General features: G+C 43.9%; 1 protein-coding gene across 6 annotated transcripts in view; it reads left to right on the forward strand.

The window, feature by feature from the left end:
• The window catches only part of CEP192 (centrosomal protein 192), a 402,896-nt gene that overhangs the window by 207,773 nt on the left and 179,713 nt on the right, over positions 1-15,410 (forward strand). For all 6 annotated transcript variants that reach the window (XM_033934141.1, XM_033934142.1, XM_033934138.1 and 3 more), the window contains 2 exons: positions 3,536-3,766; positions 14,979-15,104. In XM_033934141.1, the coding sequence (XP_033790032.1) occupies positions 3,536-3,766; positions 14,979-15,104 (357 nt within the window). The remainder of the gene's footprint in view (positions 1-3,535; positions 3,767-14,978; positions 15,105-15,410) is intronic.

The following is a 15,410-nucleotide window of genomic DNA, read 5'->3' on the forward strand; positions in this document are numbered from 1 at the left end:
CTATGGGCTGGAGTTTCCACTTCCAAGTCTATCCTCAGCAGACTTCCTTTTAGGAGTCAAATGTTGTTCCAAATAGGAATGGACGGTCGCATGACCAGTTTGGCAGATTGCCACTTGCCTGGCAGCAGACTGAAAACCTCTAGTGGCTCCGGGCGATCTAATTCTAGTGGTTCCAGGTGCTTTTGGCAGTCCTCAGCAGGAGCAGCCTCTCAGAGATCCTTCTAGGGATCCAGACAGAGATTCTCAGGTTCAGGTATAGCTAAGCCTCCAGTTTTTGTCCCACTTCGACCTTCAAGACAACGCAATGATGCCAGGTGTGGAGTGCTCCATCTAAAGATAAGGGGATGGCATTTGTGAAAGCCTAGGCACAGATCTTGGTAGATCATTTGGAGCAGTTACAAACTCTTAAGTTACCCAGTCCTTGATGGACTGAGTTGACGGACTTTCCTGGTGGTGCATCCAGAGAAGGCAGCAGGGTCGCAGCTACATCCAGAGGCTGTTGAATTTTCAGGTCTTAGATTTGGTGTTACCCGAAGATTCGGGCTTGAGCATATTCTCTTTATACTTCGTTGGACCCTACAATGGCTTAGATGAGTGGTGATCCCTTCTAGAACCTGCATCACATGGCAACGGTATGTTCAGTGAGAGCGGCAGCTCCAGGGGAGTTTCTGGCCTCTCTTGATTTCACAGACCCTTTTCTGATCATTCCCATATTTCCAGACCATGAAGAGTTCCTTAGGTTGTGTGTCCTGCAAAACCATTGCCAATTATTGGCTTTTCCTTTTGGGGCTGGCAACAGCACCTCGCTGGTTCATCAAGAGGCTTGTGGTAGCTACCCACCTTTGTGAGATGGGCTTGCAAGTTCAGTCATACCTGGACATCTGGCTGATGATAACTTTGCCATTCACAGAAGGAGCGCAAGCTGTGGCTCATGTGGTTTGTGTCCTGTGAATCAGGTTTATGTAGTAGATTCTGAAAGGGCCAACTGATTCAATAACAATCTCTGCTGTACTTTGGGATCCTTTTCAACATGGTAGGTGGTCATGTTTACCAGAGGCATGCAGATAGAATCCTTGCACTCAGATAACGAGTTTGTGGGGCAATCCAGCTCAGTCTGCGTAACACTACTTCCAAGTGCTGGTTTGCAGGGTGGCCACAATAGCCAAGGTCCCTGGGCGGAAGCTTGTTGGCATCCTTTGCAGAATACATTTCTATCTCTGTGATTCCCTAAAGTGGACTCACTTCATATGCCCCTGCTGTGGACACTAGTAACCTGAGCTAGGATGGACTAGTAGCTCCACCTACCAAGGGAAGTGGTCGATCAGTGGGTTACTACATAGGGCTATTTAAGAGTCCAGAGGGACAAGCTTTCAAGTCATCTTAAACAACTCTATAGTAGTGGCGTATGGAAATGGTGGCTAAGTCTGGAAGCTCACTAACTGTTAAGGTGAGTGGAGTTTTCATCATGCACCCTCGGCAGCACAGGTAGCGGGAACAGACATTCTCAAAGCCATTTTCCTCAACAACTGGACACTGAATCAGAGTGAGTGGCCGCTGCCTCCAGCAGCCTTCCAAGCCATTGTTGGTTGCTGGGATCGCCCAACTTTTGAGCGGTTGGTGACAGCAAGCCACAAAAGGGCATATAGGTTCTTCAGTTGAAGATTAGAGTTTGGAAGCGCGGGCCTGGACTCTAATCCTGCTGTTGCCGAGGAGTGTTTTTTTCTTCGTGGTCCATCATAGGCCGGGTTCTCCACAGGATTGCAATCCATCTGAGAGCCATACTGGTGGCTCCAGGTTGGCCACCCAGACCATGGAAGGCAGGCCTAGTGTGTTGTCTTACAGGCGCAGGTCTTGCACTAAGAGTACATCCAAAACTACTTCTCAGGGACCAGTTTGTCATGGCAGGTCTGGAGCACTTCACTGTTGAGGCATGACTCTTGCATGCGTGACATTAGCATGCAAGGGTTACTCGGAGGTATTCATTGCTACTTCGCTCAGGTCTTTGAAAAAAAAAAAAAAAAGCCAACAATAGTTTTGGTTTATGCTAAGGTTTGGACAGCTTTCCAGCATTGGTGCATCAAGGAAAAGGAGGAGCCTTTCTCCGGGCTGGCCTTGCTGAGGGACTCAAATTGGAGTCCCTTAGAAGTCAAGTAGTGAGACTCTCTTGTTTTAGGGATTGATACTGAAAAGCTACAATGGTGTCTCATCAAGACATAGCCAGATTCCTAAAAAGAGCACTATGTATCAGATCTCCAGGAATCTTCCATTTCCTTCTTGGGATTTTAACGACTTAAGGAATATCTCGGCCAAGCTTTATTCAAGCGGCTGAAGGAAGCATCCTTGATGGAACTGACGCTCAAAACATTTTTTCTGATGGATATTTCCTCAGTGAGAATGTTCTCGGAGTTGCAGGCCTTTTGCTTACAGAGAGCCTTTCCTCAAATTTACTGAAACTGGAGATTTTGTGCATGGTTCCAGATTCTAAAGAAGTTATTTGTTAGAGCACTTCTCTGATAGCCTGAATTCATTGGTGACCTCAAGATAACTATCCTTTTTGTGCTGACAGATCTAACTAGGTGCAATGCCACATGGATCTGTAGGACCATTTTGTCAGCATATATTTGTGGGAAATAGTCCCATGCTTCCATAAAGACGCATTCGACTGGAAGCTTGGCTTCATTGGGGGAGAAACTCAGGCAATCTCCCCTGAGGAGATGTCTAGGGCAGCGACTTGGTCCACTCTACATACATTTTCAGTGTCTTTCCAGAGTGAGCGTAGCGGCAAGGAAGGACTCTGCCTTTTGGGTCCTCAGTGTTATGAGCCAGCACAGTGTACCAACCCTAGATTTCTGGGACTCTAGAATGACACAGCTATTGCCCTAGAAAAAGAGATTAGGTTCTTACCTTGCTAATATCTTTTCTAGTAGATAGGTGTGTCATTGTGGACTCCCGCCCTGTCACTATTTCTGCGCTTGCCTACTGTCTCACTCAAATGTTCATATTTAAACCTGTCAGTTGGATGCTAGTCAGATCTTTAAGGTATGAAAAATAGTCTATTGTTAGGATATTTTGGATATTGTTTGAGCTCCATGAATATCTAGCATGATTGTTTTTCTGTTTTGGTGTTTAGTGTTATGTTTGATTTCAGAGCAGAACATTCTGGGTTTTTTGGGAAGTTTCCCTGTACCCCTACATCATATCTGTTTCTAGAAGAGTCCTTCTTTTCCTGCTTTGGAACTAACTGTAGGGGGCAGCAGAGCCCTCTGTAAAGTAGGAGGGATTCAGAAAAAAATTTGGAGTGGATTCCTTCTGTAAGACTCGCGAGCACTGGGATAGCCCACTTGTCCAGAATGACACACCTATCTAGTAGAAAAGATATTAGCAGGTAAGAACCTAATCTCTTTTTGTAATTGTTTAATTATTCTCTATGTATGATTTGAGACATGAGAGAAATTGGTGGCTAGGTTGGATTAATCACAGACAATGGCATCAGATTTTCATCTGGTTTTACCTATTGTATTAATTTCCTTTTCAGATGGACACCTTGACCTACCCGAGTTTAATATTCAAGAACAAAACTATAATTGGTCCACATGCAGCAGAAGAGACACAAATACTTTTTTTGCCCCATCGTTCTGGAATCTTCCAGTTTGTGCTTACTGTTTCTTCTTGTCCAGTTTCTGCAGATGCAGAGACAATAGTGAGATCAGAAGCATTGGCAGTTAGAATTGTTTTGACGGCTGTTGCTGAAAATCCTTTAATAGAGGTAAAAAAATTTCCCAATACTTAAGATTGCTAAGTATAAAATGTTTCATTATTTAATTGGTTCTTAGAAAGGTCAGACTGTCTTAAAATAAGTTTTGTAATCTAAATAAACTGCAGTTGCTAAGGTACCTGCTATTTAAATGAGTGAAATATTATAATGCAAATGTTGAATCTGTTCATCCTTGATAATTTGGACTTTCATTTATTTTGACTAATTTATTAAATGTGGTATTTGCATAATGGCCCAAGATCCTTGGAGTGAATTACACTGAGCTTCACATTAGTGGAATTTGTCACCAGCCGTCTCAGGACAATGGGCCCTGAGCGACTGGGACAAGAAAAACTCTTGTGCGGCCGCTGCAGGCAGCACAAGGGAAAGAAATGGGAAGAAAACACCATCACATCAGGTAAGTCAAGGTTTCTTTGTCATAAACTTGGGCTTTATTCTTTAGTTCAAAAATAAACAAAAACTCGGTCAGGATGTTTCTGCAAATGAAAAATAGTCCCAAGAAACAATAATCAAAAATATATGAGCAAACAGTCTCAAAGTAAACTCTGGTAAAATATAGCTTCCAAATTCATACAGCATAAGTCTTTCTTAAAACTGGGCTGGTCCCACAGCCAATATTCAGAAGAAAAACAAACTCCAACACAAAAACAGTTTTAGGGCTGATCACTTCAGCCTTAGTCAGAGCTATGGCTCTGACTCTTCCAGCAGCAGATGTACTGGCCAGGCAGTGTGCTCCATGTGGTAACAAATTGCCAAAATAGGCCCACTATCCCACCACTGAATACGCGGGGCAAACCCCACTGCCTGGGACTACAACAGTCCTTTTCTCTCACAACGAGAAAACAGAAAATTATAGAGAAAAAACAGATAAGTCTTTTTAGTTCTTCAGGAGCTACACCGCTCTTCAGCTCCCACAGGGTTAACACAAAATTTGAAAGTCACTCAAATAGCAAGGACTCAGCTACTCACTCAGGTAATATCAGTTGCTTGCTTTTTATGCAACAAACCTCCATCGGAAGGACTTCATTCAAAGGCTCAGCAATTGGCTCCGGGTCTAGCTCCATATCATGAGGCTCATCAACCATACAGAAAGGTGCTTCCTCTCCAGCCTCTGTCAGCTCCATGCATTCTAGCAGTTAACCGTTATCCAGAGCTCTCAGCCCAGAGCGCTGTTGCCTGTTCTTCTCCTCTGCTCTCTCCTTCTGACTCTCTAGTAGCTTAGTTCTGTGAGAAAGTAGTCTGCAGCCCCGCCCCCAGCCTTCAGGTGAAACGGATTTCCGGTGAGCTACCTTAGGATTGAGAGGGGGATGGGTAACCTGTACTTCTGCTCTCTGACTCCCTCTAGAGGTCAAGGAGGAAAAGTCATCCACTGGTTCAAAATGAGGTTTAATTGGGTCAGTAAGTGAAGGGTTTGCTTTTAAACTATGCACTGCTCTGTGGACACCCCTAGCAGGCATAGGCTGCATACCACAAATTATCGCTTACAACAAGCATGGAAAATGTATCCCTATCTTTTTATAGCCATTAGTTGTATGCAGACCTTACCTTTTGATCTTTCCCCTTTCTACCTCCCCTTCCCAAGTCATGTTTCAAGAACATAGTTTTTGTCAATTGGGTCAATATTTTCTTTGAGCCAACCTCCTTTGAATCTTAGTACCTGACAATGATGATTTTATATCTGATTGTGGTTACTTTAGTACACAGGGACTGTGCTCCAGCATTTGGTGACTGATCAATAACTTTTCAACAATAGGTGATTTCTGTGCAGGCATCCTAAACTCTTGCCTAAGGTGGTACTGGATTACTATTGTAAAAAAATTCAGCGTCCACTTAGAAAAGGTACTAAAGCAACTTGACAAACTAAATTGCAGCAAATCACAAGGATCTCAAGAAATTCTCCCTGCGACTAGTGAATTCTGCAATCTTATTTCGGTGCCTGAGGACTGCAAATTTTTAAAAAACAATTCCAGCCTCAAATAACTAGATTGGTGAACCTTAATGTTAGTGGCTGGAAAAATGGTGAAAGCTATTAAGAATAAAATTACTAAGTGTAGACATATGGTGCTATTTGATCTGTGTATGAAAGTTGGTTTTCGACATTTATTCAGAAAGAACCAGGATGGATTAGCAAAGGGAAATTGTGCCTTACTAGTGAAAGGCCGACTGCAAGAAGTCCTTCACAGAAAAATAGTGACCACACAACGCCCTGTTAGAGTTCTCGAATTCAAGCGGTTTATTTTATCAAAGAAATGCAGTCAAGTACAAAAAGCAAATGAAAAGTTAGTAATTCATAAAGCCATAACAGGGGAGGAAGTTCTATGCTTGTAGCTAGCTATATAAGACACAGAATATTTCTCTCTAATTTTCTACTCTTATACAGGATGATTTTATCTATTCTGTTCTTCTGTAACTCAGGATAGCACTCAGATTCTTAGGTTGTGCCAGGTGATCCTAAAGGACCAAGCAAACCCAGCCCAGCAGGGCTTTTTGATCATGCAGTGGAATAATGGTGTTCTTTTGTAAGGTCCTCGGTATACAACAAGATGGGCCAAAGATAAGAGCATAAAGCACAGTTCACAACCATTATGAGAAACTAGCTCTCCTCTACATTCACATGGCAACAAACATTCAAAGATGGTAAATGTCCTTGGCTGTACACACACAGATCTTGTAAACATATCCAGAATGCTTCAGGGCAGCAAAGATGGTTCTTGGCCTAACGCAGCTCTAGTTTCCTGTCTCTATCTTCCTCTACTTATATTACTATATTAGGTTTGTTATGTACACATTACTTCAGTTTATTACAACACAGTACTATATCTTCTGCATCACCCTATGCTCTTGATTCTATAACTTAACCTCAACCATTTCCCTATCTTGCTTGTGCATATAGCACTTTTATCCTAGAACATTTCATATTTATTAATTTCATAAGATAAATTTAATAACATTATGCAATAAATTGTGATTATGGCTTGAAACTATAAAGAGACCCACTTAAGGCTTGGGAACCTTGGCTAAGAAACCCACCCTTACTGGACTTGCCTGTCTATTGGGTGTGACCTCTTGGCGATGGGGTTGTCAGTTTGAATAAACTGGCAGTGGTTAAATCACCAAGGACCAACGCAAGTTTTGACATTATTTTAATAATTATTAAATACATATGTAGTTTGCTTATTATGCTTAACATAATTCCTTTACTACTAACTAACATTCTTAGTAGCTGGCAATTTTTAGCCCTGTGCCACAACTAAGTTTTAAAACAAACAATAAACAGTAAATTATGTATGGTATAAAGTTCTTTCATAGTTCAACTTGAATATTTGAAGAACTCTCCAATGACAAATACAATTAATATTTTTAACTAGTTACGCTGCTGTGACTAACTGAATTCAATTGCAAATTTCTTCCCTATACAAAAAAACACCCTCCTGAACATTTGATATCCAATGCTTTTTAAGCCAAAGTGATTGCTGGTGTCAAAACTGAATTCTTTAGCAACTCTCCAGACCAGCATAGGTTAATCTTACAAGCGGGTATATATCTCATCATGACCAGCAGGTGGAGACTGAGACAAATCTTTGGAACTATACATATCATGTGACCCCTCCCTAATTACCTCAGTCTTCTCTCAGTCTCCAGCAGGTGTGGTGAGCTGTACCCATCTCCCTTGGTAGGGCTGTTGGAATTTATTTAGGAATTTTTGTCCCTTTTTCTTGCCGACTGAGCTTGGGTGGACCCTGTTTGGGGGTCCGTCCGACCTCGGGGGTGTCAAACCCAGCAGGTCTCGAGAGGGGTCCTTCCCAACATTTTTCTAGAGGTGCCTCAACAGTGAGCCTTACCCCCTGGTGGTAAGGCATATTGTTTAGAGAGCCAATGGAGTCTGTTCTGTGAAAAAAACAAAATCCTGAGGTAGTACCGGTCTGAAGGGTTGCTTTCCCTTTAAATATGTTGTAAATTATTGTATTTTTCAACTAACTAGCACTTTTCTTCTAGCTAGGTTGCATATGGAGTAATTGAGCACTTCTCAGGGGAAGAGGTGCACAATTTGGTCCAGACGCGAGGCACTCATGGCCGACCTGAAGACAGCTGTTTGGGCCGATGCGGTAGTGGAGCCCCATCAGCAGCGGCTGCAGGCGTCCAGGGCTCCCCGCTGCTTAATCCCCCTATTACCCCACTTACATTAGATAGATTGTGAGCCCGCCAGGATAGACAGGGAAAAATGCTCGAGTACCTGAGTAAATTCATATAGCACAGTTACTTACCGTAACAGAAGTTATCCAGGGACAGCAGGCAGCTATTCTCACATATGGGTGACGTCATCCGACAGAGCCCCGATGCAGACGCCTCACAAGCAGACTTGCTTGAAGAAACTAGAAGTTTCGAGTCGCCCGTACCGCGCATGCGTGAGTGCCTTCCCGCCCAGCACAGGACACGTCTCCTCAGTTCAGATAGCTAGCAGAGAAGCCAACCAGGGGAGGTGGGTGGGTTGTGAGAATAGCTGCCTGCTGTCCCTGGATAACACCTGTTATGGTAAATAACTGTGCTTTATCCCAGGACAAGCAGGCAGGTATTCTCACATATGGGTGATCTCCAAGCTAACCAAAATGGGACGGTGGGAGTGTTGGCAACTTAGGAGAATAAATTTTGTAATACTGATTGGCCAAACTGTCTATCCCATCTGGAGAAAGTATCCAGACAATAGTGAGAAGTGAATGTAGGAACCGAGGACCAAGTAGCAGACTTGCAAATTTCCTCAATAGGTGTAGATCTGAGGAAAGCTACTGAAGCTGCCATTGCTCTGACTTTATGGGCTGTGACTTTACTGTGAAGGGGTAATCCAGCCTGGGCATAGCAGAATGAGATACAAGCCGCCATCCAGTTGGAGATGGTGCGCTTAGAAATTGGATGTTCCAACTTATTGGGGTCGAAAGAAACAAAAAGTTGAGCAAATCTGTGTGGTTTGGTGCGTTCAAGTTCAAGTTCAAGTTCAGGTTTATTTTGATTAATCGCCTATATAAAGCTTTCTAGGCAATGTACAATAAAATACAAGTTAATATCATAATATCACATTAGTATTACAAAACATCCAAAACATAATCACAGATAATTATTAATTAATTAAATAAAATAGAGAAAATTACTCTTTACCTAACAATTAACGAAAACATAAGACATAACAGGGAGGAAAGGAAGGAAAGGGTTACAATATTTCTCTTTAAAAAAAAAAAAAAAAGGGAAAGAACAAATGGAAGGGAACGACAATATAAAAAAAAGGGAGAAAGGAAAGGAAATTAATCGTTAAAAGCATCGTTAAATAAAAAAGTTTTCAATAATTTTTTAAAAGAAATAAGATCTTTTTCCTTTCTGATAAAAAGAGGAAGGGTGTTCCACAATTGGCGTTCCAAATAGAAGGCCAAAGCACGTTTACAGTCCAGAGTATGAAGAGCTGATTCTCCAGGATGAGAATGAGGCTTTGGAAAAAATACTGGAAGTACGATGGATTGGTTGAGATGAAATTCTGAGACCACTTTAGATAGGAATTTCGGATGAGTACGAAGAACCACCTTATCATGATGGAACACAGTGAATGGTGGACCAGTAACTAAAGCTTGTAGCTCACTGACTCGTCGAGCAGAAGTGAGGACAATAAGAAAAACCACTTTCCAAGTGAGATACTTCAGATGAGCCTTATCAGTTGGTTCAAATGGAGGCTTCATGAGTTGAGAAAGAGCAACATTGAGATTCCAAACCACAGGAGGCGGTTTGAGAGGAGGTTTGACATTGAAAAATCCTTTCATGAATCTGGAAACCACCGGATGAGCAGAGAGGGGTTTCCCTTCAATAGGCTGATGAAAAGCCGCAATTGCACTGAGATGGACTCGGATAGATGTAGACGAGGCCAGAATTGGATAAGTGCCAAAGATAGTCCAATACTGAAGATAAGGAGGAATGCTGAGTAAAACACCATGCATAAAATCTAGTCCATTTTTGGTGATAGCATTGTCTAGTGGTAAGCTTTCTAAAAGCTTCTAAAAAGTCTCTGACAGATTGACAAAACTGAAGAGGTGTTATGTTGAGAGGTACCAGGCTGTCAGGTGTAGAGACTGCAGGTTGGGATGAAGCAGAGATCCTTGACTCTGCTTAAGCAGAGAAGGAAAAACTGGAAGAAGGTATGGCTCCCTGGTGCTGAGTTGAAGTAGAAGGGAGTACCATGGTTGTCTCGGCCACCGAGGAGCGATTAGAATCATGGTGGCATGATCATTCTTTAATTTGACTAGAGTCTTGAGAATGAGAGGAATGGAGGAAATGCGTAGAGGAAAAGATTTGTCCAGTCCAGAAGAAAAGCATCTGCCTCGAGGCGGTGAGGAGAGTATATCCTGGAGCAGACTTGAGGCAGTTTGTAGCTGTGGGGAGCTGCAAAGAGGTCTATCTGAGGCGTTCCACATTGTGAGAAAATGTGATGAAGAGACGAGGAATGGAGAGTCCATTCGTGAGGTTGCAGGAGACGACTCAAGTTGTCTGCCAAGCAATTCTGAGCCCCTTGAATGTAGACAGCTTTGAGGAAGGTGTTGTGACGGATTGCCCGGTCCCAAACTTCCAGAGCTTCTTGACAAAGGGAGACAGACCCTGTCCCTCCCTGTTTGTTGACATAATACATGGCGACTTGGTTGTCCGTGCGGACGAGGACTACTGTGTCGTAAAGGAGTTGTTGAAAAGCATGGAGAGCTTTGAGGATCGCTCTGAGTTTCAACTGATTGATACGACACTGACGATCCGTACTGGTCCAGAGGCCTTGAGTACGGAGACTATCGAGATGAGCGCCCCAAGCGTAGGTCGATGAGTCTGTCGTGAGGACCTTCTGATGAGGGGGCGTTTGAAAAAGCAAGCCTCTGGAAAGATTGGAAGAGAGCATCCACCAACGGAGAGACTGCTTCAAAGGAGTGACTGATATGTCGAGAAAGAGGATCGCAAACCTGCTTCCATTGAGATGCCAGGATCCACTGAGGGATTCTGAGGTGAAGTCTGGCAAAAGGAGTCACGTGTACTGTGGAGGCCATGTGACCCAGAAGCACCATCATGTGTCTTGCAGAGATGGAAGAGCGAGAAGACACTGTGTGACAGAGGTGAAGCAGTTGGACAGTGTCCAGAACAGCTCCAATGAATTGTAGATTATGAGAGGGTTGAAGTTGAGATTTGGGAAAGTTGATTTTGAATCCCAAACTTTGTAGGAATCAGGTAGTCCGTTGGATCGCTACAATAACCCCTTGAGATGTTGAATCTTTGATGAGCCAGTCGTCTAGGTAGGGAAATACTTGAAGACCATGATTCTGTAGAGCTGCGGCTACCACTACCAGGCACTTGGTGAACACTCTGGGAGAAGAGGCCAGGCCGAAGGGTAGAACTCTGTATTGGTAATGCAGATTCCCCACCTGAAATCTGAGATATTGACGGGAGGCCGGATGGATGGGAATATGAGTGTAGGCCTCCTTGAGATCCAGAGAGCATAACCAGTCGTTCTGCTCGAGGAGGGGATAAAGGGATGCCAGGGACAACAATCGAAACTTTTCCCTGACTAGAAATTTGTTCAGAGCCCTGAGATCCAGAATGGGTCGCAGATCGCCCGTCTTCTTCGGAACAATGAAGAAACGGGAGTAAAACCCCCTGTTCTGCTGGTCCAAAGGAACTGGTTCGATGGCATGGAGACGAAGCAGAGCTTGAGCTTCCTGAAGAAGAAGGGCGGTCTGGATTGGAAGGATACTCTCTTGGAGGAAGTTCTGGAGGAACCTGAGTGAAATGAAAAGAGTATCCCTCCCTGATGATGGTAAGCACCCAGAGATCGGATGTAATTAACATCCATCTGTTCTAAAAATGATGGAGTCGACAACCTATAGGGGGAAAAGGAGACAGGTGGATGTTGTGCTCTGGTGTAAACAGTCAAAAAGGCTGAGAAGCCTTAGGTGCAGCAGAAGGTTGGGATTTCTGTTGCTTCTGAGGTGGCTGTTTTTTCAAAGGAGGGCGAGTATAAGGAGCCGGCTTTGGAGCAAAACGCCTTTGATAGATGACAGCAGGGCGTGCAGACTTGGCAGGAGCTGGCTTCGGTTTAGGTCTGATTGAAGCAAATAATTTCTCATGGTCAGATAATTTCTTAGTGGCTGCCTCGATTGACTCGTCAAAGAGGTCGTTGCCTTGACAAGGAATGTTAGCCAAGCAGTCTTAAAGGTTAGGGTCCATGTCAATGGTACGAAGCCATGCAAGACGATGCATAGCTACAGAGCAAGCAGCCGCTCAGGCAGATAACTCGAAGGCATCGTAAGATGATTGCAGGAGATGGAGATGTAACTGAGAGAAAGAAGCAATGACTTCTTGAAACTCAAAATGCATGTGGTTATCCATATAAGTCAAAAACTTCGGCAGAAGGGAAAGAAGAAATTCAAAATAAGTAATGAAATAAAAATTATAATTGAGGACTTTTAGAGGACATCATAGCATTCTGGTAGATGCGACTTCCAAATTTGTCCATAGTTTTTCCCTCCCTTCCAGGAGGGACTGTAGCATAGACCTTGGAAGGATGGAATCTCTTCAAGGATGATTCAACAAGCAGGGATTGATGAGATAACTGTGAGTTGTCAAATCCCTTGCGATGCACAGTCTTATACCTCAAGTCCAATTTTCCTGGAACTGCTGGTATAGAAAAGGGAGTCTCCATGCATCGAGCAAAAGTCTGGTCCAAAAGCTTATGAAGTGGAAGCTTGAGAGACTCTGCTGGAGGCTGAGGAAGACGCATGACTTCGAGATATTCCTTAGAATATTTGGAGCCAGTATCCAATTTGACATCCAAGTCCACAGCCATCTGTCGAAGGAAAGAGGAGAAAGAGAGCTGATCCGGCGATGCCTTGTCTCGAGAAGGACTCGAGAACGTCGTGGCAGCATGCGTCGAAGAAGAAGCTTCGACATGGAAAAAAGTGTCATAGGAACCCAGTGACTTGGACGAGGCAATCGAGCCTGGAATATCCTCGAGGTCCGGCATCGGAGACTTCGAACGAGGAGTTGGAGGTCTGGTCGAGGTTGGAGTAGAGCGAGGCTTCAAGGAAGATGGTTTATCCTGCGAAGAACGATGCCTGGAAGAATGCCTCGATGAAGGTCTCGAATGGTGATGAGAACTGTGTCTGGAACCAGATCTCGAGGATCGAGGAGATTTTGCCTCTGAGACGGAAGCAGCCGATGCCAATGTATGAATAGGACTAGAGGCTATAGATCGAAGCTCCAGAGGCTTGGAAGAGGAACCTCGATGCACTTGCAAAGACTTTGCTCCTTGCTGAGAGTGTGAGGAGTCCTGTCGATGCACTTGCAAAGAATCTACTCCTTGCTTTTCGTGCTTGGATGGCAGACCAGACACTTGTAGAGACTCTACTCCCTGCAAAGAGTGTGACTCCGACTGGGACATAGAAAGTGGATCGATCTCGCGGGAGTCTGCTGAATGCTCAGGCAGGATAATAGGAAGCAGTTTAGGACCCATAATGGTAAGATACTGAAGAAACTACTTCTCTAAAATGGTCTGGAAAGAAGCCGGCAAGGTGGGATCCACATCTGAAACCAGACCACTTGCCTTGGCTGAAGGTTCCTTCAAGGCAGTGGGAATGTGCTTCGACTTAAGTAGTCTTAGACACCTTAATCACCACCGGCGGAACCGACTGCTGAGCTATCTGACCTGAGGAAACAGGGGAAGATACAGCAGATGATGTCGAAGCAAGAGCCGCTGCAAACGATGAAGGTTTGATGAGGCTTGAGGTGGAAGCAGGGGGCGCAGAGGGAAGTCAAGGCCGAAGACGCCATCGAAGTCAAGGGATTAGTCGAAGACTCCATCTCGAAGAGCTTGTCCACCAGAATGCAACGACGCTTGAAGGCACGAGGCTGAAGTGTTTGGCAAGGCAGGCACGACGTGGGATAATGTTTAGTCCCAAGGCACTTGAGGCAGTGTCTATGAGGGTCTGTGAGAGAGATCGCTTGCCTACACTTGCTATACTTCTTAAAGCCTGTAGCAGGCCAGGACATAGGCCGAAAAATAGCCGCCGCAAAGTCGAAGCTGGTGGGTTGCGGCCGAGTGGCCCATTCCGGAGAACAAAAGGAAAATTTATTTATTTATTTATCTTTTAAAATAAAACAGCGATTCGTGACGAAAATACACCAACCGCGGTTGAGAGAAGGCAAAAGTGAACAAAGTTGAACGCAGAGTCAAAGACGGACTTCTCGGTTCCGCGGAAAACTAAGAACTGAGGAGACACACCCTGTGCTGGGCAGGAAGGCACTCGCGCATGCGCGGTGCGGGCAACTCGAAACTTCTAGTTTCTTCAAGCAAGTCTGCTTGTGAGGCGTCCGCATCGGGGCTCCGTCAGATGACATCACCCATATATGAGAATACCTGCCTGCTTGTCCTGGGATAAAAACTGTTCTGAGCTCCCTTGGGAGAAAGTATAGAAAAATGGAATAAATAAAATAAAAATAGATTTCACCTTTTTGTTTTTTCTCTTTTCCTGCTCCCAATGTGATTTCATCATCTCCCTCTCCTAACGTGGGCCTTCATTCTACCTCTCTTCCCCATCATGCATATCTAGAGTTCAGCACCTCCCCCTTCTCTGTCAAAGCTGCTTCTGCTCTGCACCTTACCTTTATCAGGCAGGCTAAGAAAACAAAACAATGATTGCAGTCTAGCATAGAGGAAACTTCTGGTCTTGAGAGTTTGAACTCTCCGAGGTACACTTTTTTTTTTGGAGGGGGGGTGGGTTGAAGCACTTCCAGGGCTGGAAGAGGTTACACTGCCCTGAAAGTGCCTCTGTTAGTTTAAGATTGTCACTATTTTTTCCTTCTCAGCCTGTCTAGTAAGAAATGGTAGCGGGGAGGGAGATTGATAGATCAGGAGTGGGGGGGAGGGTGGAAATAGCAGCAATAGAGGGCAGCAGTTGTTAAGAAACCCATATTAATTTCCTCCTTCCCCCCCCCATGATTTTGGTGCCCTGAGCTAGTGCCTCACCTAGCTCATGGGTTGTTGACTCTGCTTCTTTATCTGAAAAGTCTTGAGCCTATATTGTCATATGGTTTATTGAGATTTAAATATTAAATTTGACTTGAAATTTCTAGTAATATATTTGGTATAATAGAAAAATAATCCTAGTTAATGCTGTTAATTGTTTTCTTTAAACAGGTTGACACTGGTAAGACAGATGGTCTTGATTTTGGTGACCTAACTTCAGGAAGTTGGAAAGCTCTCCCACTAAAACTGACAAACAACACTTATGCTACTGTTCCTATCAGGCTCATTATTAGTGCAGTAAGTACAACAAGAATTTTCTCCTATGACCAACAGGATATCATTTTTCATAAATAGGTGATGTCATCCGGGGTTCTTATGTGGTTGTTACCCAATGTTCTATTGCCTTAAGAAACTTTTTGTAGCGTCCCACCACACATGAGTGAATGCTTTGGTTTCTCACAGGATCAGCAGTCTGTTTTCGATGGAGCAGAGAGGCTGTATTTCTGTGAGCTCTCCTCTCTTTTGTTTTTGATTGATTGTCTTCCTCAAGCAGATACCTGTTTATTTTCTTCATTTTATTTTTCCCTCCCTGTTGAGGGTGCA

This window comes from Geotrypetes seraphini, chromosome 2 (genome assembly GCF_902459505.1).
Source record: "Geotrypetes seraphini chromosome 2, aGeoSer1.1, whole genome shotgun sequence".
NCBI classification, from domain to species: domain Eukaryota; kingdom Metazoa; phylum Chordata; class Amphibia; order Gymnophiona; family Dermophiidae; genus Geotrypetes; species Geotrypetes seraphini.